At 45.7% G+C, this 20465-nt stretch overlaps 4 protein-coding genes across 6 annotated transcripts; 2 read left to right on the top strand and 2 right to left on the bottom strand.

Moving 5' to 3' along the window:
- Window positions 1-73: 73 nt before the first annotated feature.
- Window positions 74-5558, bottom strand: LOC115761785 (zinc finger matrin-type protein CG9776). The gene is made up of 6 exons (XM_030703719.1): window positions 4656-5558; window positions 4404-4595; window positions 3541-3728; window positions 2789-3475; window positions 2580-2728; window positions 74-2102 (listed from the first exon to the last, which is right to left on the bottom strand). Exons 1-6 carry the CDS (start codon window positions 5407-5409, stop codon window positions 74-76), a joined length of 3999 nt encoding a protein of 1332 aa, XP_030559579.1. The 5' UTR covers window positions 5410-5558.
- A 441-nt stretch (window positions 5559-5999) lies between these two features.
- LOC115761230 (augmin complex subunit dgt6) lies at window positions 6000-9036 on the top strand. Its single transcript, XM_030702922.1, has 4 exons — window positions 6000-6949; window positions 7127-7585; window positions 7641-8146; window positions 8202-9036. The coding sequence occupies exons 1-4, from the start codon at window positions 6079-6081 to the stop codon at window positions 8352-8354; spliced, it is 1989 nt and encodes a 662-aa protein (XP_030558782.1). The 5' UTR covers window positions 6000-6078; the 3' UTR covers window positions 8355-9036.
- LOC115761229 (CTL-like protein 2) lies at window positions 9036-14829 on the bottom strand. 3 transcript variants are annotated; one of them, XM_030702921.1, is made up of 6 exons: window positions 14812-14829; window positions 14047-14361; window positions 13815-13964; window positions 13499-13752; window positions 11523-11858; window positions 9036-11459 (listed from the first exon to the last, which is right to left on the bottom strand). In XM_030702921.1, exons 5-6 carry the CDS (start codon window positions 11844-11846, stop codon window positions 9408-9410), a joined length of 2376 nt encoding a protein of 791 aa, XP_030558781.1. In that variant the 5' UTR covers window positions 11847-11858; window positions 13499-13752; window positions 13815-13964; window positions 14047-14361; window positions 14812-14829; the 3' UTR covers window positions 9036-9407. The 3 variants fall into 3 exon arrangements, with proteins under 3 accessions (XP_030558781.1, XP_030558779.1, XP_030558780.1); XM_030702919.1 differs by lacking the exon at window positions 14812-14829 and adding an exon at window positions 14652-14772; XM_030702920.1 differs by lacking the exons at window positions 13499-13752; window positions 13815-13964; window positions 14812-14829 and adding an exon at window positions 14652-14772.
- A 228-nt stretch (window positions 14830-15057) lies between these two features.
- On the top strand, window positions 15058-20450 carry LOC115761636 (yemanuclein). The gene is given in 7 exon segments (XM_030703467.1): window positions 15058-15298; window positions 16071-16367; window positions 16426-16638; window positions 16693-17536; window positions 17602-17749; window positions 17810-18049; window positions 18111-20450. Coding segments are annotated over 6 exon segments (3723 nt in total). The 5' UTR covers window positions 15058-15298; window positions 16071-16103; the 3' UTR covers window positions 20125-20450.
- The last annotated feature ends 15 nt before the right edge of the window (window positions 20451-20465 follow it).

Here is a 20465-nt window from a genome sequence, read left to right as displayed (position 1 = left end):
GTGTGTGTATGTGTGTGTGGGTACAGGTGTGTGTTTATGAGTGTGCGTGTGCGTGTTTAGATGTAGGTGCGCTCTACATACATTGTGCCGCCATGTCGCTGCTGTCAATGCCCAGCATAGCCAACTCATCCAGCTCCGCCTGGCGTCTCAACTTCTCACTGTCTGTGGGCGAGTCGGGTGGTTGGGGAATGTCGCCGACATTAAACAGTTCCTCGGTTTTGGCCTTGACCTCTTCAATGGGGTCAGCTGGCGGTGAGCCAGGCATGGGTATGTCTTGCGCCACCACCTGTTTCAGGCTGATTGTGTGTGGAATTTGGTTTTCCGCGCTGCCATTCGCTTGTGGATAGCCACCCTGGGACGACTCATCTGCGCTTATTTGCATGGGCGAATCGTTTGATTTGGCCGCGTCATCAATTATGGAGGCTGGCATTGAGCTTGACGTCGTTTCCTCAATGGATACCAGATGTATACCCTGCTTGGCCAAATCCTGTAGATTGTGTTCGTCTAGCACAGGCTCATCCTCCACAATGGTGGTTATAGTTTGCGGCACGGCCGGTAAATGGTTGGTCTCATCGGATTCGGCGTCCGCTGGTCTCTCCGCTGGGAATATAATGTCGAGCGCCTCCGCCAGATCCTTGGGCAGCTCACCGTCGCGTGTAGCTTTCGCCGCTACCAACGGTTGGGGCACCAGATCCGTTTCGGCCTCATCAATGCCTGGAGGTAAAACGTCCTCCTCACCATTGTCCTCGCTCGCCAGCTGATCTGCATTCAGGCCCTCGTTGCCAACGGCATTTGAACTGTCGCCAGGCGGCGGCGGTGGCGGGCAATGTGTCATTAAATTGGCAAACTGCACTGGATCGGGCATCAGCTCATCATAGTCCATCATCATGCCGGCATCGGGATGAAAAGGTGGCGCATTGCCAAAAGCATCCTCCATCATCGCCATTTGGATTTGGGCCGCTGTCGGCGCATTCTGGCGCGCAGTGTTCGCCATGGCCATAGGTGGAGGCGGTGGTGGTGGTGGCCCCACTGGTATATTGTCCATGGTGCCGCCATTGGTGTAGGCGCTTGGATCACTGTAGCCGGCAATCGGCGCAGCAGCTGGCTGCTTCTTCAGCACTGGCATTTTGCCAATGAAGGGCAACTTCTTGCCCGTATTGGCTGCTGTGCTTGTATTGCTCTTGGCCACTTTTGGCTTCACCGCCGTGTCCTTTTTGTCACGTTTGGCATCGTTCTGCTTGCGCTCGGGCAATGTACGCGGCCGGAACTCGGCTGGCTTGACCACTGGCCGCTCAACGCGCTCCTCAGTGTGACTGCGACTGCGACTCCGACGCCAACGGCCGTCACGTGAGCGACTGCGTCGCCCGCCGCGCATAGGCGAGCGTGAGTTGCGTCTTCGACCGCGGCTGCGCGAGCGGGTGCGTGAACGGCGCCGATCACGATCGCGTTCGCGATCACGTTCACGGTCCCGCTCACGGTCCCGTTCACGGCCACGATCGCGATCACGCTCCCGGTCGCGCCGATCGCGGTCGGTACGTCCGCGGCTGCCACTGCGTGGGGATGGACTGCTTCGCTTGGAGGCGGGACGCCGTGACTTTTCATCAGCTGCAGCAGTTGAATTTCGATTTTCATCCGCCGGCCTCGTCTTGCTCTTCAGCTTGCCCTTGAGCTGTTCGAGCAGCTTCTTCTCACTCTCGCTTATAACTGGCTGCAGTGTGTTCCATTGCTGCATCATGACATCGTCGCGCTTCTTCAGATCATCCTCCTTCTCTTTTACATCATTACTGGCAGGTGTCCATTTACCGCGCTCCACTGTATCTTTTACAACATCCTTAATGAACGGCGGTGGCGGCGGCACCACTAGTGGCGTCGCCTCCGCTTTGTCCAGCACATTAGCATCCTGTTTACGCATGGCGACTCGTATTGAGGCTGCATTGGGGGCAGACGCACCATCCGCTGTGACATGTCCTTTCTTTGGTTGCTGCACCTCATCCGCCTCATCCGATGAGGTGCTGTCCGTTGAAGTGGATGTGCTGTTCGCAGCATTCGCATTACGTTTGTGTTTCTTGCCATGCTTGTGCTTTTTTTTCTTCTTCTCACTGCTGTATTAAAGTAAAAGAGAGCTTTAAATTATGGTAATGTTAAATTAAGGCGCACGACTAGAAGATACCCTCTGCTCAGCTCCAAACTTCCGCTACATACTTTCGTTCATTCAAAAAGATATGTTGGTCAGGGTCTTTGCTTCTTCTTAACTTTGCATCACACATTGCAATATATATTAGATACTTAAGGCTAAAACATTATAACGTCTAAAATGTATGCATAAACAAAAAATTCATTATTTTAATTTTGGGTGCAGCTGGAGTCGTTATATATGATTGCTAAAACAAAACCTCTTTATAAATCATTTATAAAGATGCATTTAACAGACGGATTAGACAAGACTACTCAGCTATCTGTTCCAAACAATAATACAATAATAATAATTATTTTCCGTGTTAGATTTGCATAACTTCACTTTATCTGCTAATCCCATTCTTATCGGTACACTGCACACTGTTATATAAAACGTTACTTACCTCTTCTTCTTACGCTTCTTTGAGGTTTTGTCTTCCTCCTTCTTGGCCTTCTTGAGCTTGGCCTCTTCGCTCTCCTTTTGCTGCTGCTGCGCGCGTTCACGTTTGCTTAGCCATTCGCTCTCGTAGTTGGGTTGCTTTTTCATAAACAACTGCAATTGGAAATTCGAAATATGAAATGAATTAAACCTGCCAAAATTATGTACACTTACGTCATATCGATTGGCGTGCGTGCGAGATTTGAGATGCGCAGAGGCGCAGTGCAAATCGCCAATCCAAACGCAGCACAACTTGCAGTACCAGGCACTGGCGGGCACTAGAAATTGTAGGCCACGTACGGGGACACGCTTAATAGGCGCCTTGTCGAAGGTGGGATAGGGATCATGATCGATGCCCACATGCCAGGGCGTTTCCATGGTCTCCCTATTCATATGCTCTTCTGCATGCAAATGCTTTAAATAATCACGTGCCGTTTTTGGGAACACGCTGCAGCTCTCACACCAATGCTGTTCCGGATCAAAGAATACATAATTGTAGTTTTGGGCTTGTGGCGCAGCCGGTTTAGCTGGAGGTGCAATCTGTCGCTGTTTGGCTTTCATTGTTTTGATTGCGCGATTCTTGAGGCGATTAGTGGGACTGCCATCGCCAGTGCCGTTCTCCTCATCCTCTGTGGATGACTCCGATGAGCTGCTCGAGGATGAGCTGGAATCCGAGCTATCAGAGCTATCGCTTGTAGTGGAGGCCGCAGAAGCAGTTGGTTGAGCTAATTTAATAATTGGTGGCTCCGGCTCTTTCTTTGGCATGATCTCTGGTTCCTCGTCGGCTTCTTCGTCGCCAATGATGCCGTTCAACATATCTATGACGTTCTCTATAGTGTCCAGTTTCTTTTTGATTTGCACCTGCAAATTAAATGTTGAAAATAATTAGGAAGGGAGTCGCATGGTTTGCTGTATCCCTTACTAACCTGCAGGCGATCGTTTTCCTCAATGAAATTCTTTGTGGTTGGCGATGGTGGCGCATCGCCAGCTGTCAGATCGTTGCGTTGCTCCTTTAACACTTTCATTTCCTTCTTGAGCAGCGACACCTTCTTCACATAGTTGGTTCGTTGTTTTTTCAGCTCTTCCTTTTGATTCTCCGCCTCCTGCGCCACAGCTGCCATTTGTTGATTTGGGTGGGAGTGAGAGAAAGAAATTAATTAATGCACATTCTCGTTAGCTGATTTAAAGTTCAAATTTCATTTACAAAATGCATTCTCGAGTGCATTTCACGGCTAGTTACACACAGTTGGCAATAAGACCAACGGATGCGTTCGCCGGAACGAATCGGTTTGTAGCATATCGGGTCTGACGGCTTGTACTGCTGTCCTCGGGAATTGGTTGTGCGTGTTGGGGCTGACGGCTGACCGTCCGCCGTGACGTAACTGCTGACTGTGTGCCGCTCTCCCCCCAGGCGAGAAGTTTAGTCTTAGACAAAACACGACAGAAAACGACAAATTGTTTCGCTTTGCTTACGTAAATGGAATTCAATATATCAAGTGTCGCCAGAGCCCAAGTCCGTGTCAGTTTAAGCTCTCGCTGCGATTTTATAGCTAGATTCTGAATGTCTTTTACAATGCATTTTTTAAATACTTTTGTGCGTTTGCAAGCGCATATTATAAATTACAGTTAACAAATTACAATTACATACAAGTTTTTGGTTTTGTTTTTGTTTTTTTTTTTTTGTTGTTGTTAGGGGGCGCGTAAATCATGACAACAATAAAATATAATGTGAGAGGTTTGCATGTGAATTGTCGTAAGTAGCAAAGGCAAAGTTCATTTCCACACTTACCGTCCTGTGGTGGCATACCTGCGCTCTCAAGCGCCGGAGTTGGTTGCTCCTCAATAATTACTGGCGGTGGCTGCTGCTGCTGCTGATGTGCTCCTGGCACCGCCAGCGCAACCTGCTGGGCTGCCAGAGGCTCAGGTGTCGCTGCAGTTACATTGGCCAGCGGCTGCGGCAGCCAAACTTGCTGTCCATATTCTAGAAAACATTTACCATATTAAGCACACTTTACTACACACTTCAAATGATCTAGCTTACCATTTACGCCCCAGGCGCCGTAGCCTGAATTGAAGCCGGCAGTCTGTGTGGGTGGTGGGCCCTGCATGGCATATCCAGGCGGAGGTCCCGCCGGCGGGAAGGCATTCGATGGGGCCATGTTGTACTGATGTCCGTACACATCCGGCGCGCCATAAGCTGCTTGGCCATACATTGCCGCCGGCATGACACCGTAAGCAGCGGCTTGAACAGGATGCGGCAACTGTTGCACTGCCTGTGCTGTCAGCGGCGGCGAAGATGGCTTCTTCTTGGGCGACCATCGAGACGTTGGACTAACCCCACGACCGCTCCCTCGCCTTGGTGGTGAGGCGCTGCGCGAGCGCGACCGGGATCTGCCGTACCTGTCACGTCGACCACGACGCGGTGGCGAGCGTCGACGATCGCGATCACGATCTGGTGAGCGTCGGCGGTCAAAGCGACGTCGTGCCGGATATCGGCCATAGTCCGGTGAATCGTAGCGTCCCCGACGAGACGGTGGCGGCGGCGTCGGTGATCGCGTATGCGAGCGCCTACGACGAATGGGTGGCGGTGATGTAGCGTGGCGCGAACTTGACCGACGTCGGGATGTTGAGCGTCGACGGGAGGTCGACTTGGTTTTGCGGGGCGCGGGCGCTGCGGCTGCTGCCGCCTCGTTTTTTTCACTCGCATCGTTGCCATCCACGCCGGGCGGACCGTCATCCAACGTTGTGCCCATGCGTTTGTCTGTTCCTTGTTTCAACGCTATGCCTTCATCCATGTTAAAATAGTGGAATGCTTTCCACAAGTCACTTGCGCGATTTATATGCACTTAATGGTTTTTATACGTTTTTACTTTTTCTCCGTAGATTCTGCCAGTAGAGCTGCAAAAATAATGTCGATACTATCGATAGCAGCTGTACAAATGGTGTTGATTCTATCGGTATGACAAAACCTTTAGATTTTTCTGTGTTAGATGTTCTACTCAACATACAACTTATCTGAAATGATATTCTTATACTTTTGAATTAAAATTTCAAACAAACAAGTTATTGATTAAAATTAAAATTTTTTATATAATCGATAATACGTCTGACAAAGCATCGATACAATCTGGACTTACTGACAGTGTGACCACACATGTTTTATGATGATTTATATATATATTAAATATTTGTATTTGTTAATACATTTTTAAATATTATTCATTTTAATATGAGTGAAATAAATAAAAAAGAAATGGGTGATATTTATATTTAATCTTTGTGGGAATTATTAATTCTGAATGTTTCTAGTATTTATCGATACTTTCAATTGCATTTGTACTCGAATTGTCGTCATCTTGAATAGAGAGCGGCACAACTGTCATCATATTGGAAGTTATGAAAAATAGTTTAAAATACTTCCATGCATATGCAATAGTTTAAAAGTGTTTAATCAGGCAAACAAAATGGACCGAACAATGATGGCGCCCTGGAGAGCAGAGGAGAAGGAGCATAGTGAGAAATTGTATAAAAAACTGCAAGGCCTCTCCTTGTTGTATCCTATGAACGACGAAATGCACAAGTTGCTTTCGGTCGACATTTTTCTTAAGCCCAACCAGCCCGCTTTTTTTCAAGTGATGCACTACCTCTTTCGTATACTGGATCCCGCAGAGTTCAAACGCCGATTCTTTTGGCCTATTACGGACAAGAAATCGGAGGCGACCTTTCGAACCAGCACCGTTGATTATTTAAAGCATTTGAACGCGAAACATAATCTTAATTGGACCAACATTAAATCCTACCTGGTTGTAATGCCGGGTGGAATGAAATTCATTAACTTTCTTTTAGACCTGGTCAGTTTTGTCGTGCAGGAACTGACCAGGCAACGGGAGAAAGCACTGTCAGCTGACACGGATATATCAAAATACCGGAATTGGAGCGTGCAAAGAATGTCAGCAGCAAATGTTTTCAGAAAGGAATATATCTCAGCATATATTGACGAGCTGGAGGAAAATGCAAGCCAGTTTCGTGAGCGCACCCAGAAAATAAGGCAAACATTTTCAGCAATTGCAGCCGCAACCGACGTCAATGAAACGCTGCTGCTGGACGATGCATTTCTGGAAGACTTTGAGTCATCTAATCGCCGCAAATGCGAGCAGAGAATAACTGTGCCCGCCGCAAAAATTGCAATGTTAGAGGCCCCACTGTATGCGCTTAAAGATGTAATGGATCAGTTTCAAGCCAAGCGAGCCCACTACAAGCAAAACAAAGAAGCTGCGGACAATGCATTACGCGGTATCCAAAGGCTCTTCGGCACGGATGTAGACTATACAACAGGTAAGCGTGGGATGTCTTAGCTAGGTATATTTCATAGTTCTCTTGAGCGGAGACAGTAGCCAAATATGTAAATTCGTGTATAAATAAAGCTTGCGTCCGGTCATGAGAGCTTCCGCCCAAGATAACTTCCAGTTGGAATCATTTGTACATATATATATATAAATATTAATATTTAAGGCAACGGCGTTAGACTTAACGCACTGCTGTCCGCTTTTAATAGCATTAGCGAGACAATCGCCGACCAGTTGGATGCCAATGATCACTACAACGAGTGCAATGAGTTTGTTACAACAGATCTGGAGACTTTGCGTGCCGAGCTGCAACAGATTGATCTACAAGTAAGCGCTGTGCAAAGAACTTTAAATGCACGCGCCAAGGAGCACGGAACCAATATTAGTGGAAGCAATGCGTCACAAATGTACAGCTCGCAGCTAGCGGTGCCGAGCACGCCGCTACGCACGCTGGATGTACGTACTGAAGCCAGCGCCGCTGGTCATCCGCTGCTGATGAAGTTCGTTTCCACGCCGCCCATTAGACCGGAATTGGCTAGCGGCGTGCGCAATGTGCACGTGCGCTTGCCGCTGCAAGATGACTTCAATGCCAAGCAGTTTGAGACGACGTGCAACAGTCTGCTGGGTAAGTGGAAAGTCCTAATACCCCTTATGCTTGACTCATTTCTGGACATTTGCAGTACCTGCAGCGCCACGTTCAGCGCGAAAGATTAAGCTGGAGCATCCCTCAGAGCTAAACAGCACCATGAATAGATCAAGAATAGTTGATCCCATGCAGCTACTGCGCACTATTAATAAAAAGTCAGCTAAGCCAAACACATTGGGAAATCTTTCCTCATTGGGCAGCAAATGGAAGCAGATGCAGGCCACGTTTGGCTTTGATGACGCGACACCCGCAATGCCTACCTCGCCCAAGAACAATGCCGCTAGCAGCTACTTACCGTTTACGCCGCTTAATTGCAACGAACGCACCCGCATTGAGCGTGTGCAACATCCACAAGCGGCTGATACAAGCAACAGCTCGTTGTATGCCAAGAAGAGTGCTGCCATGATGAAGGTGTTGGACGCCTCGCTGAACGTACAGAATCTGAGCACTTCACCATCTGGTCGGTTGGATGCACTGGTACCCGGTCCGTTGTCGGAACAAGTCCTACCACGCATGCAGCTGAATGATCAAACACTCATCGTGAGTATATAATATAAAATTATGTGACGATCACTAATAAGCTCAATCCTTTCAGGATTTTCAGCAGCTGCAGTGCAGTAGCAAGGAAAACGATGCGAATCAAATGAACCAGCCACCGCCCAAATTTAGTCTCGACTTTAGCGATCATGGGGAAAAGGATGATTTGCAGAACATAAGCGATAGTGTGCTCAAAAATATTTCCTTTTAGTTTTCATTCTCATATGGTTTATTATATTTGCAAATCGTAAAACTTAGCTACTGGTTTAATATTCACATAATGCATGTATAAAAATTTCTTTATTTTTGCGCTGTTTAATTTAATTTCTATTGAAACAATTGACATATGTTTAAAGTAAGACATTTGCTTGGCAATTTATGTTAGATTATGCGAATGGATGTGTTTGAAATTGAATTCAATTTAATTAAATTCGAATATATTTTTGTTAACCAAAAATCAAACCATAATAAATTTAAAATGTGCATGAATATTAATCGAAAAAAAAATATAAATACCTTATAGTTAGTTTTCTCAACATATTCAGTTTAACTCAACTTCAGTTCTATTCCAAATGATCGTGAGAAAACCTACAATCTCTGAGATTTGAGTAGTGTTCCACTATTGTATTATAAAATTGCTATATTTACATAATTGTAGTTTAAGATATATATTTCATGTGTAAACATTCATATTGACGTGTACAGATGTATATTAAGTACACGCATATCTTTTGGTTCTGTGTTTAGAATTAAGTTATTTATGATTCAGCGCCTTATCACATCAATAGTTGAGCACCCGTTATAATAAACTCGCCGAACCACAAATATTGATATGTGCATATATATATACATATTTGTGGATTTTAAATTGCATTATACATATATAGATGCACAGTACTGCATACATTATATGTATACAAAAAATAATGTCAATTAAAATACTATATATATTGGCAAAATTGGAGCATTAAGTTGATTAATTTTACATTGCATGTAAATACTTATTGCAGCCGGCCCAAATTGTTGCCATCTAAATAAATTTCGCATGAGCAATATTCGCGCACAACCTGTGGCTTATGTTAACGTATGATAAATATAATGTATATATAAATATAATTTATATATATATATATATGTAATGTATATGTCTTTCCAAGCAAGCATCTTCAACATCCTTCGTCTAGGCTACAATTTGCACTGTCATTTACATGTATCAAGGGATATTGCTTTGGTTTTGCGACCAGCCGACTTTGCCTATGGATTCCTATTTGCTGCGACGCTGGCGCTGCGGCAGCTTATTCTTCTTTCCTAAGATTTTCATTAGCTGCTTGGACATGAAATAAGGTTTCTCCGGTGTGCCATCATTGCGCTCACAGTCCTCCAGGAAGCAAAGGAAGAGCGTGTCCACGGCCATTGAGTAGACACCAAAGAATACGCTGGTAATCAGAAAAGAACCAATTACAACCACCGTTGTGGGCACGGCCTTGTGGTTAAGCTGTATAACGGACGGATTATTATCCAGAAAATAGTAGGTGGACACGCCTGCGCCAGCGGTGAGCAGCAGCTTGGAGAGAAAGAATAGGAAGTCGGTGACTTTGTCCAATGTTACGACGCGCAGAAAATTTCGCATAAGCAGATTAAACGCATCCTTGGCACTGGAGCAGAAATTCTTGCCATGTATGGCGCACATTATATAAGCGTTTTTATTGAGGAACCTTAAGAAGGTTTCCAGCAGCCAAAAGAAGCACCGCATGCAGCACAGGATAGCGCGCGTGACCGTGTTATCATACTTCTTCAGCTTGGCATCAATGTACTCCAGCACCAGACGTATTAGCCGACAAATGGCCAGTATCAGTGAGCCAAAGGCCAGGGTGCCCAGATGATAAAGAGCTGTTTGACAAAAGGCATGCGTCAGCGTAAAATAGGGCACATCCCGCTTCTTAAAGGTCCAATACCATCTCGCAAATGTAGCCGCCAGCACCATGTCGCTAAAGGCGGATATAAAGAAGCTCAGCCAAAGAAATCCAAACACATTATAGCCCATGGCCCAGCGCACTAGCGGGGGATTATCAATCTCCACGAAGCTGCATGTGGTCTGAATGCAGGAATCGCGCCTTTGGTTGATGTGACAATTCTGCTGGAATACCTTTGGATCACATGCAGCGCCCACGGTGTAGTTAATAGCGAGTCCCTCACAAACGCACGGCTCGTTGGTAACCCCGCCCGCATCATTTAGGCGTTGCACCATGCGGAACGATAATGGGCCAATAGAGCCCAGATAGAGGCCAACCCCAATGGCAAAGCCAATGGCTCCAATGTATAGCACCCACGAGAAGATAGGAAAGAAAACGGTGCTGATGACGCTGCTGACAGCCTTGCTACCCTCCTTGGTCAGTGCAATGGCTATCCGGATGCGCTTGCGCAGCACAATGACCAGCAGAAATATGACAACAAAGCAGAGGCACACCGAAATGGACAAATAGAGCCACATCTTTGGATCCTGCAGCAGATTCTGCCATTGCTTATGCAGATTCAAATCGTGCAACGGCACAGTCGGCGTCTTGTTCCAAAAGCTGTACTGCTTGAAGCTGTAGTATATGGCCAACAGCAGGCCGACGAGCACGCCAATGATCGAGAACCAGAGTATGGGTGCGGCAAGCCAACGCATCAGTGAAATGAAGACCAGCGAAGCAATCAGCGTGAAGAGTAGCGCCATTAGCACCACTGTCATGGAATTGACCAAATCCTCGACTATTTCCTCGCCCAGCCGTTGCGCATCGTGGGTGCCATTATAAAAGTGTGCCACCAGATTGCCCACCATCTTGGCTAGTCGTGTATCCGTTTGCATCATTTTCTCCCTAATGACCGCACCGTTTAGCTGCTGGCGGCGACACTGTCCAACCTGGTCCTCCACTGGCGCTTGCTTGCTTACGGTTTGGGGCGCCATACGTGCCTGCGCCTGCACCCCAGTTTGCATGGTCAGTGCCATTGCCTGCAATTGCAGCTCCTCCACCTGGCTAGCATTGCCGGGAAGCAGCAATTTTGAGTCGCGGCGCGTGCGCAGCAGCACGCTGGGCAGAAATTCGCATACCTGATCCGAGAACTCAAACATGCAGCGCTTGAGAAAGGGCTGACTTTTGATATAATACCGCGCACAACGATTATCCAGGATAGCACGCTCAATGTCCGACTTGGAGCTAATGGCTGCCTTGTCCTCATCTGTTTTGCAAATCAGGCGACTTTTCAGATCCTCAAAGTTATTATTCTTCATCTTATCCCAAACGAACGTCTGCGTAGGACAACTTTTGACGCAAACCTGCAAAAAGGGACGAGATGTAATGTGTCATCAAGCATGTCAATGCGTCATCCGGATACTTACTTGCGGCGTTTTACAGCCAGTTATGGGCACCAGCGGATCAATGCATTGGTCCAGATTGAAGAAGAACAAATACTCTTTATCCAGCACGCTCGAATCAATGCCGCACTTTTGATTATACATGTCCGTGGGCGCCATTAGCTTATTGAGATCCCCCATGCGAATGGCATAGTGGGCTATGAACGCCCAGCCGCACAGAAAGAGCACAAATAGTATTAGGCAGGGCACATCCGTGCAGCTGCGATCACGCTGTCGGGGTCCCTGAAAATTTCGATCATAGCGCAACGGCTCGCCATATTTGTTCACCAGCTCCACGTTCTCAGGCATCTCTCACTCGCTCTGGAGTCAAATATAGAATTGAAAAACTGTCATTAGACCAGAGACGAAACGCACAGTACAGAACAAACCGAGCACAACTCAGCATCATCAATAATGTTCATTTCTATAGATTTTATCTCATGTTTTTTCTTTCTATCGGCTGCGCCATATACTACACGTATATAAGCATAGTTCATTGTAAGTTATTTCAGAAAATTCGTCATTGCTTCGAATTGAAAGCACAGTAGATAGCTAACAGACTACACACACACACACACAATGTCCCGTGGACAATCGCTTATTGTCTGCACTTTGAATGCCCTATAATAAAAGCTATATGCACGTTATCACAACTTGCACAACTTGCAGTGCAGTCGATTTCTTTTTAAGGGAAGTGACAATTAAAAGAACAAAATTCTGAGAATTCATATTAATACATATAGATGAATAATTTTATCAAACCACTGACTTATATAGTGTCTAATTAAATGTATATATTTTTAAGGAGTAAATACAAAAGAACATTAAAGTTTGTAAACACCTCACTGCTTCCTATTAAATGGACCAGAGAATCATACACTCTTCTAATCTAAAAAATATTTCTATTCTAAGTTTACTCCATATGCATATCATTGCCATTCATGAGCATAGAGTCATGTGATTTATATAGTTCTTAGCTTCCCAGTTATGATTATGAAACAAAACTACTTAAGTACATTCTAAATAGATCCTATCTAGCCGCATAAGCATACACTAGCCATAAAAAAGCATAATACAAACTTTTTAAGATACACTAGGGTCGCTTGGATATCATACCCTTCTAGATTCACATATACGTTGCCTAAATGCAAAAGAACTATGTACATTTCTGCATTTTCTATGTATTCAAAAAAAAAATTAAAATAAATGTATTTGATATATCTTGAGGTGAATTTGACACATTAGAACATGAAGTTCACAAGGGAACCCGACAATCTTAATCAGTTACTGTTCAGAGCTGACCTTGTTGTTGTGTCAGAACGCACGGATGTTAAATTAAGCTTGAGCACATAACTTGCTTATTTCTGCAGCAAATTCCTCGCAGTGGCATTTATCGGTAAGCGTATGCGCGTTTCGGCGCACAAAGAGTTCGCTTGCCTCCTCCACGTTTGTACGTATTTGTGTGTGTGTGTATATCTACTTGTGTTTTTCTTTTACATGTGTTATGCATGCATGTGTATTCGTGTGTATATTGACTTGTGATGCTGATGCTCTTTGATAATGAACGTGAGCCACGCTACCGGCTACAACAAAGAATTGCGTAAATTGGCAATAATGACGCATTAAAAGAGTATTAAATACATTTAATTATGTGTGGACACACATATATGCGCAACTTGTTGCTTGTCGCACGTTTTTCTGTTTTGTTTTTTTTTTTCAGTGGTCCGCCTTGCCACTGTTGCCCAAAATAAAAACAAAACCTGTTGGGGCCTAAACGGGCGCCTGTGCGAGGTGTGCACTGTTATTTTCATTGAAATAATTCGCTTTCCATTGAAACTGAAATTTGTAAAACATATTTGGCTGACAAGGCGATGGCACGGCGACACATTCAAGGTCATTTACCGCGACTCGGTTTCAAGTACAATGAAAGCTCTTCTAACGGACAGTTGTCTTTCGCGTACCTTTACATACATTTTTGTTTCCTCTCTTCGAAATTTGGAGTCTCTTGCTTTTGTTGATTCCGAGACGGGAAGAAGCAAATGTCTTAATCGACTCAGCTGAACGTTCTGACATCTCAAGAAATCTTAGAAAAAGTTGTCAATGTACAATAGAAGCTTGCCAATATCCACATGAACCAATTCCTATTTCATCAACACACCTTTAAGGTGTATAGCTCTACCAGAGGGACAAAATAGTATCCGTGCTTTCACTGTAACTGTATACAGACAGGTGCAATAATAAACAGAAGAAGGTGAAGGAGGATGTGTGGGCACAAACCGAGTCTTCTAATTTTGATATTTTTATCTTGTTTATCAAAGCATGTATTTGAATTTTCCGCAAATAGGAAATAGATAAGACTGCAACTACTTCTGCTGCTGCTGCTGCTTTGCTTATCGACCAATGTTGTTTTCTGTGCGACATTTGTGTCTATTTGTTTTACCAAATGGCAAATACGCGTACAACGAGCCACATTAATTACTAATAGAGCACTTGCATATACATTACTCACCCTGGTCGGGGCCTTTGTGTGTCTACCTGTATGCGAAGTTTCTCCTCCCGTTCAACGAAAACAATTGAAACAATGAACAAGGCGATTCTTTATTGTTTCCACATAGCCGTTTGTCCAATATCCAGGTTGGTGGGTGGGTGGCCTGGAAATCGCTTTGTTTGCGAATGCAGGAATCGCGTTCGGCTTGCGTCTCAGGCGAAAGTCAGTAAACGACTAAAGTGGTTGCCTTTGTTGGAGTCGCGTACGTTGCTCTTTGAACGGCGGCGGTCACTTGGCGTCAATAACGGGACGGCGCAGGAGGGGGTGTTGTTGGAACTGCAAGCATAAAGGCAACATAAATATACACCACACTCACAGAGGCACACGCCTTAATCACAAGGCTCCCGAACTGCAGCCAATATGGCACACATTCACCGTTTTATTGCACACCATTTTCTGATAAGGTGCACGGTTTAACAATTTTGTTAATAACTGCATGCATTTCGGCTTGAATTGCTGTGCATGCAACTTTATTTCTAGAGTTGACACACACACACACACACACTCACACTCACAAATATGCTCCAAAAAAACACTTCAATTAAATTAGTATTTATGACACTCACTTGGCGTTTTGCGAAGCATTCAGCCTCAATGCACGCAATAACACTGAGAGAGACCCAACAAAGCAGCTCCCCACTTGCGTTCAGCTGTTTCGAGCAGTGTTGGCCAACGACATATACAGTCAAAACAAAAAAAAAAACTATGTTATGCACACTGACTTACATTTACAGTATTGCTGCGATAGTATCGTATAAACAAGTGATTGTCAGTAAAATAATTCCAATAGGCAAAAATTTGCCATTCTTATTTCAGACTCTAAGCACATGGCCAACTATTACTTACAATATACCGAAAATCTACTTTAAGGAATTTATTCCACCAGTGGTTGTAGAGAAGTTTATTTAGTGATAACAGTACTGAAATGTATTACATTATATTAATTAATTTTCCAAGTTTTGCAGTTCACAAAGTTAGTTCTTACATACGTGCTAAAGGTTATGGAGCATACGTATTTTATAGTATGGTAGTAATTTAGCTTACAGGTGTTTTTAAAGCATGCTAAAAATAATATGCTTGATAATAAGTGAGCACTCACATTCCAATCAAAATATTTGCATTAAATATTGCTGCGCAACAGTTTCGGGCGCCAAGTGTGAACAGAGCCCATCTAGAGAGAGACAGTCATATTGCAAATCTGCGGCCAGTGCTGGTAAGTGATAGAATTTATTAATTGCGGGGTCGGCGGCATGAGTGCAGTGAAAATGTTTAGCGTTGAAGACGGCATAAGATTTGATAAAAAAGAAAAACAAATTTAAAAACAGTTCAGGATTTTAAAAAACCGTATGCTCCAATTTAATTAAAGACTCTCGCTTTGGCCATAGCTATAAGTGTCCTTGATCATATTTGTGCTTGGCCAAAGTCTTTGTGTTGTTTGCGCCGGCTGGACGCCAAAACTACAAATTTATTTTCAATTGCACAAAAAGTGACAATTTATTTCGTCGGGACTGCAAGTGCAGCTACAGTGGATAGTTTTTAAACGCACGATATAGAGCGCACGCAGCCAATTTAAACGCCGAATCATCGCATTTGTTTTTGTTTATAACAGATTCTGCACACATTTCTAAATTGCTAAACAAAATAGTGAAAACAGGCCAAGAGCTGGCACAGTATTTGTCGCGCTGGTGGTGTACGTGCACGGGCAGAAACAGAAGCAGAAGCAGACATCGCTAACAGCCAGCAGGAGGTGGGGCCCGACGTCGCCGTCGTCGTTGCCGTTACTGTTATTGTTGTTGTTGCTGCTGCTGCGGCTGCTGCTGCTGTCGCTCTGCTGCTGCCATTGTTTTTGTTTGGTATACAAAACACGCGGCGTGCCGTTTAGCAAAAGGGCGGGAAGGCAACTGAAACGTTTCGCGTCTGAATTTTCGTAACGCGTTTTTCGATTATTATTATTTTTTTTTTGTCGCATTGTGTTCTGAATTCAGCCTCACGATTGGGGGGCGGCGGCGGCGGCGGCAATGTCGAAGCTGGGCGAGCACAAGCGCATATCCCTTACCACAATCAGCACTCAACGGAGCATTTTTAATAGCAATGAAGCGGGCTTCAGTTCTATGCCGCCGACGTTCTCGCGTTTCGGTGATTTCTTGGATCCGGATGCAGTGCAGCCCAACAAAAGCAGCAAATCGGCAAACAAAAGTGTGCGATTGCAGCTGGAGCTGTTCGAGACGGACTCCCATAGGTATCCAGAGTTTAACTATTCAAAGCTGCTCTACTTGGAGAAGGTAAACGCTGCCATCCTTTTAGGTGCTTTTGTTTTCTAACTATCCAAATTCCCTGCAGAAAAAAGCAAAAATGCTGAAAGGAAAAACAAACAATGGCAGCACTGATCCATTTGCCGATAATGATGATGATGTGGCGCGCATCGCCAAGGAATTGGAGGCCAAATATGGCAATGCCTATGCCAGAGGACGTGGACGCCGTAAAAAGGATGATTTTTGTGACATCGGAATGGGCTACGATGAGTCCGATTCCTTTATAGACAATACAGAGGCCGTAAGCTGTTGTTTATCTGTCCAGTTGCACTATATTATTGGTATTTCATTTCAGTACGATGAAATCTTGCCTGAAGAGGTGGAGACTTTGGAGGGTGGATTTTATATTAACTGCGGCGCATTGGAGTTCAAAAACCTTAACAAAAAATCGAGCACACGACGCACCGATGCCATTATCAAAATGCCGGAACGATCGCGCAAACGTGTTGTGTCCAGCAGTTCGGATGATTCCTCTGAGTCATCGTCTGATTCTGCAAGTGATAATGAACAGAAAGAAGTCGCGAATAATAAAGTTAACAATAATAATAATGAGGATGATGATGATGATGATGATGATGAGGACGAGGATGATGGTGATGACGATGATGATGACGATGACGACGATGAGGATGACGATTCCGATAGCGATAGCGAGAGCATTGACGGCTCCGACAGCGACACCGAAAGTCTGGACGATGAGACCAGCGGCACATCTGCCAATACCAAAAATAAGTTCAAGCAAACCGCATTGAAGCGTCCCAAACCCAGTTCCGCCATCAAACAGAAGGTCAACAATAATGTAAAGAAACCAAGCAGCAAGTTAAACGTGGCACCCTCTTCCTCCTCAAACTCGCCGCGTCCCAATGCCATAGACATCTCGGATACGGAGGAGCGTCAATCTCAGGCGCTCAAGAAAGTGGTCAAGACGACAACCGTTAAGGATATGCTAAAGGCCAAAAGGGACAGCTTCCTTAAATCTCAAGGCCAGCTCGAAGGCCCCTCGAAAATCACTGTCAACGGTGAAGTCAAGTGCACCACTTCAACGACTGTAGATTCTAGCAGCGACAATGATGACACCGATTCAGCCAGCGATCAAGGGAGATCCGAGAAGCTGCCCAAGACGAAGGAAAGCAGCGATAGTAAGCGAACGGTTAAGAACTTCCTTTTTGCCCTTGCTGACATGTTTACTTTATATTTGTACTAGATCTACGACCCGCAGATACCATTCTACCAGCAACTCTCGATAATGATATGCTTGCCAGCATCAATTGCTTCAAGGAACTGGTCAGAAGCAGAGACTTGTGCGGCAAAAGATTCTTCTTTGATGGCAAACTGACGGCGCTACTACTCAAGTGAGTTTAACCAAAACACAAATTTATTTTATTTAATTTAATCTATTAACCTATTTGTAGGGTTTACGAAGCACTTCTTTGCACGGAGCGCAATGAACGTAACATGGTGTTTGCGCATCTGGAATACCAGCTACAACTGCCCAAGTATTTTATATTGCGCAAGGCTAAAGCGCTGCGCGCCAGGGAGGAAAAGAATAAGACGACAAACGCGTTGGAACGTCTACGCAAGGCAGTCGCCGAGGTGATGCCCAAAGCTATTGCCAACTACGAGATCGAACTGCATAAGTTCGCGGAGCTAGCGTAAGATATAAATATAATAGCAACACTTTGGTAAAGTTTTCATTTTGATTTTGCATTTTAGGGCTGCTGATGTCAACGCCGAGCATCCGCCAAAGATGCCGCGCAAAAAGTTCCAGTGGACAAATGAGCTGCGCGAGCGACTGTACGAGGTTTACCAGGCGCGCTGGACATCTTACGCAGTGCTGGGCAAGCGAAAGGATTCGCTAGAGCAGTTCATCAATGGCTACCTGAAAGACAAAATAGTGGATGTGTGGGCCACTGGCTGGATGCGTTATGAGGAGCTGCAGCGTGAAATTGAACGCCACAAGCACGCCAGTAAGAAACTCAAAGAGAAAGCAAAGAAACAGACAACGGCTACAGCAACCACAGCACCAACTGCCAACAATTACCTGAAGCAGCTCGATGAAATAACGGCTACTGAACAGAGTCGGTCGCGGGCTAATTCCGATACAGATTCAGCTACAAGTGCCTCATCCAATAGTGTCAAACGTAAACTTGAAATGCCACCGAGCATTGCTGCTGCCACGACCACGACACAGCAACAGCCGAGCGCTAAGCCGCCAAAAATCAAGTTCCAAAAACAGCTGGCGGCCACGTTGGCACAGATGTCACAAATCAACAACGCGTCTCAGATGGCACCAGTTGCCATTGAAACGATGTCGCTGCCAGCTGTCAACAACTACCTGAAGCAATTCGATGAGCTAACTGTAACTGCCTCGCAGAGTCGCTCGCGTGCCAATTCCGATACAGATTCCGTTAAAAGTGCCTCATCGACCAGTCTGAAGCGCAAGTTAGAGAAACCAACGATGGGTGGTTCTACATTACATTCAAAGCAGTGCAGCAAGCCGCCCAAGAAGAAGAAACAGCAACCATCACCACAGCCAATGACGCAGCTGGATACGCTGATGTCGCAGCCAAGCACTTCGCAGCAGGCAGCGGCGCTTAATGCAGCAGTTGTGGCGGCAGCAGCCAGTATGTTGGAGCTGGCTTCGCCCACCAAAGCGACGGAGCACGGCATCTATAACATTATAACGCCCGCGTCGCTGAACCCTGCGTCGGTCAGCGTCAGTGCGCCCATTAACAGTCAGTCACCTAGTGCATTACATTCCACATCGAGCGTCGTTGCAGCACGTCCTGTGCCACATGTCATCAATCTAGATGACTATAAGAGTCCCAACGACATATTGCAGACATCGCAGCAGCTGGCGGCCACTAAGTGGCAGCCCGTTCAGGTGTCGCCAGCACAACCGCCACCACCAGTACCACCTGCTGTAGTGCGTTGCGAGAGCAGCAGCGAGTCTGACGGCGTGGAGATTGTAGGCGTCTATCCTGCGGTGGTAAAGCATATAAACACAGGCCACACCAAGGCCAGGTCGAAAAGCAACCCGAAGAGTAAAACGACATCAGTAATAAGCACAGCGGGCACGGTGCCCAATGGACTTAATGGTGCGGTTGGTTTCAACTTGGACAATATGTACATCTACAACAACAACAATGCTGCCGTCAAGATTGGACCCGGCGTCATACGCGCAAATACGGCGTCCACCACGACGTCTACTGTTGGCTACGATCTCAGTCGCAATCCGCAGATAATGAAACAGTTATCGGACCTATCGACGCTCGAGAAGCAAATGAAATGGTCAAAGTGTTCGCTACTCTCCGCCGGCCTCAAGGGTGCTGGTGCTGGTGCGGGCAGTGGTGCTGGAGCGGGAGCTGGCGCCTCAACGCATCAATGACATACGGGGAATGCCACACAGCCCCAATCGGTGTCGGTGTCGGCATTCTATAATCACGAGCAGGCAGTGGCTGCGGCACTGGTGCTCTCCTCGATGAGCGCCTCCGCCCGTTATGATGCGTACGATGCGCAATTGGGTTTACTGAATGGGTCCCTGGCTGCCGCTCAGGTGGCCAGTTCCTCAACTCACACTGCAACAGCAACAACAATAACAACAACACCAACACTGCCACAAGTATTTCTGAAGCCTTCCCCGCCGTCCGCAACCGCTGTCGATGGGCTTACCGATATGGCAGCAAACATGGCGCAAGCGGCGCAACTGCCAACAAAGTTTGTTTAGGTATATGGATTGCACACACACGCTCCCTAAATATCTATCTCCCAGAGTTAAGGGAATTAATACGTTTAGTTTGTAGGTTTCATAAGCATTAGTCATTTACCCCCGCCCTTTCCCTATCACTACTCGGCATTAATTACTTTTGTACATTTATCTTGTGCGTCTGCATCACTGCCAGGAAAAAAAACTTGAAAAATTTTGTGGGTTGCAAGACATGCTGAACAATCAAATGACGCACGTATGCATAAAGTAAGGGTATGCCGGGTTCGGTGTGTGTGTGTGTGTGTGCGTGCCGGATGTGATGTTTTGGTATTTCTTTTGTTTGTTTCGCTTCTCATTTTTGA

This window comes from Drosophila novamexicana, unplaced genomic scaffold (assembly GCF_003285875.2).
Source record: "Drosophila novamexicana strain 15010-1031.04,08,12 unplaced genomic scaffold, DnovRS2.1 tig00000485-arrow-pilon, whole genome shotgun sequence".
Lineage (NCBI taxonomy): Eukaryota > Metazoa > Arthropoda > Insecta > Diptera > Drosophilidae > Drosophila > Drosophila novamexicana.
The sequence above is the reverse complement of the archived record's forward strand: the minus strand, read 5'-3'. Positions and strand labels throughout refer to the sequence as shown.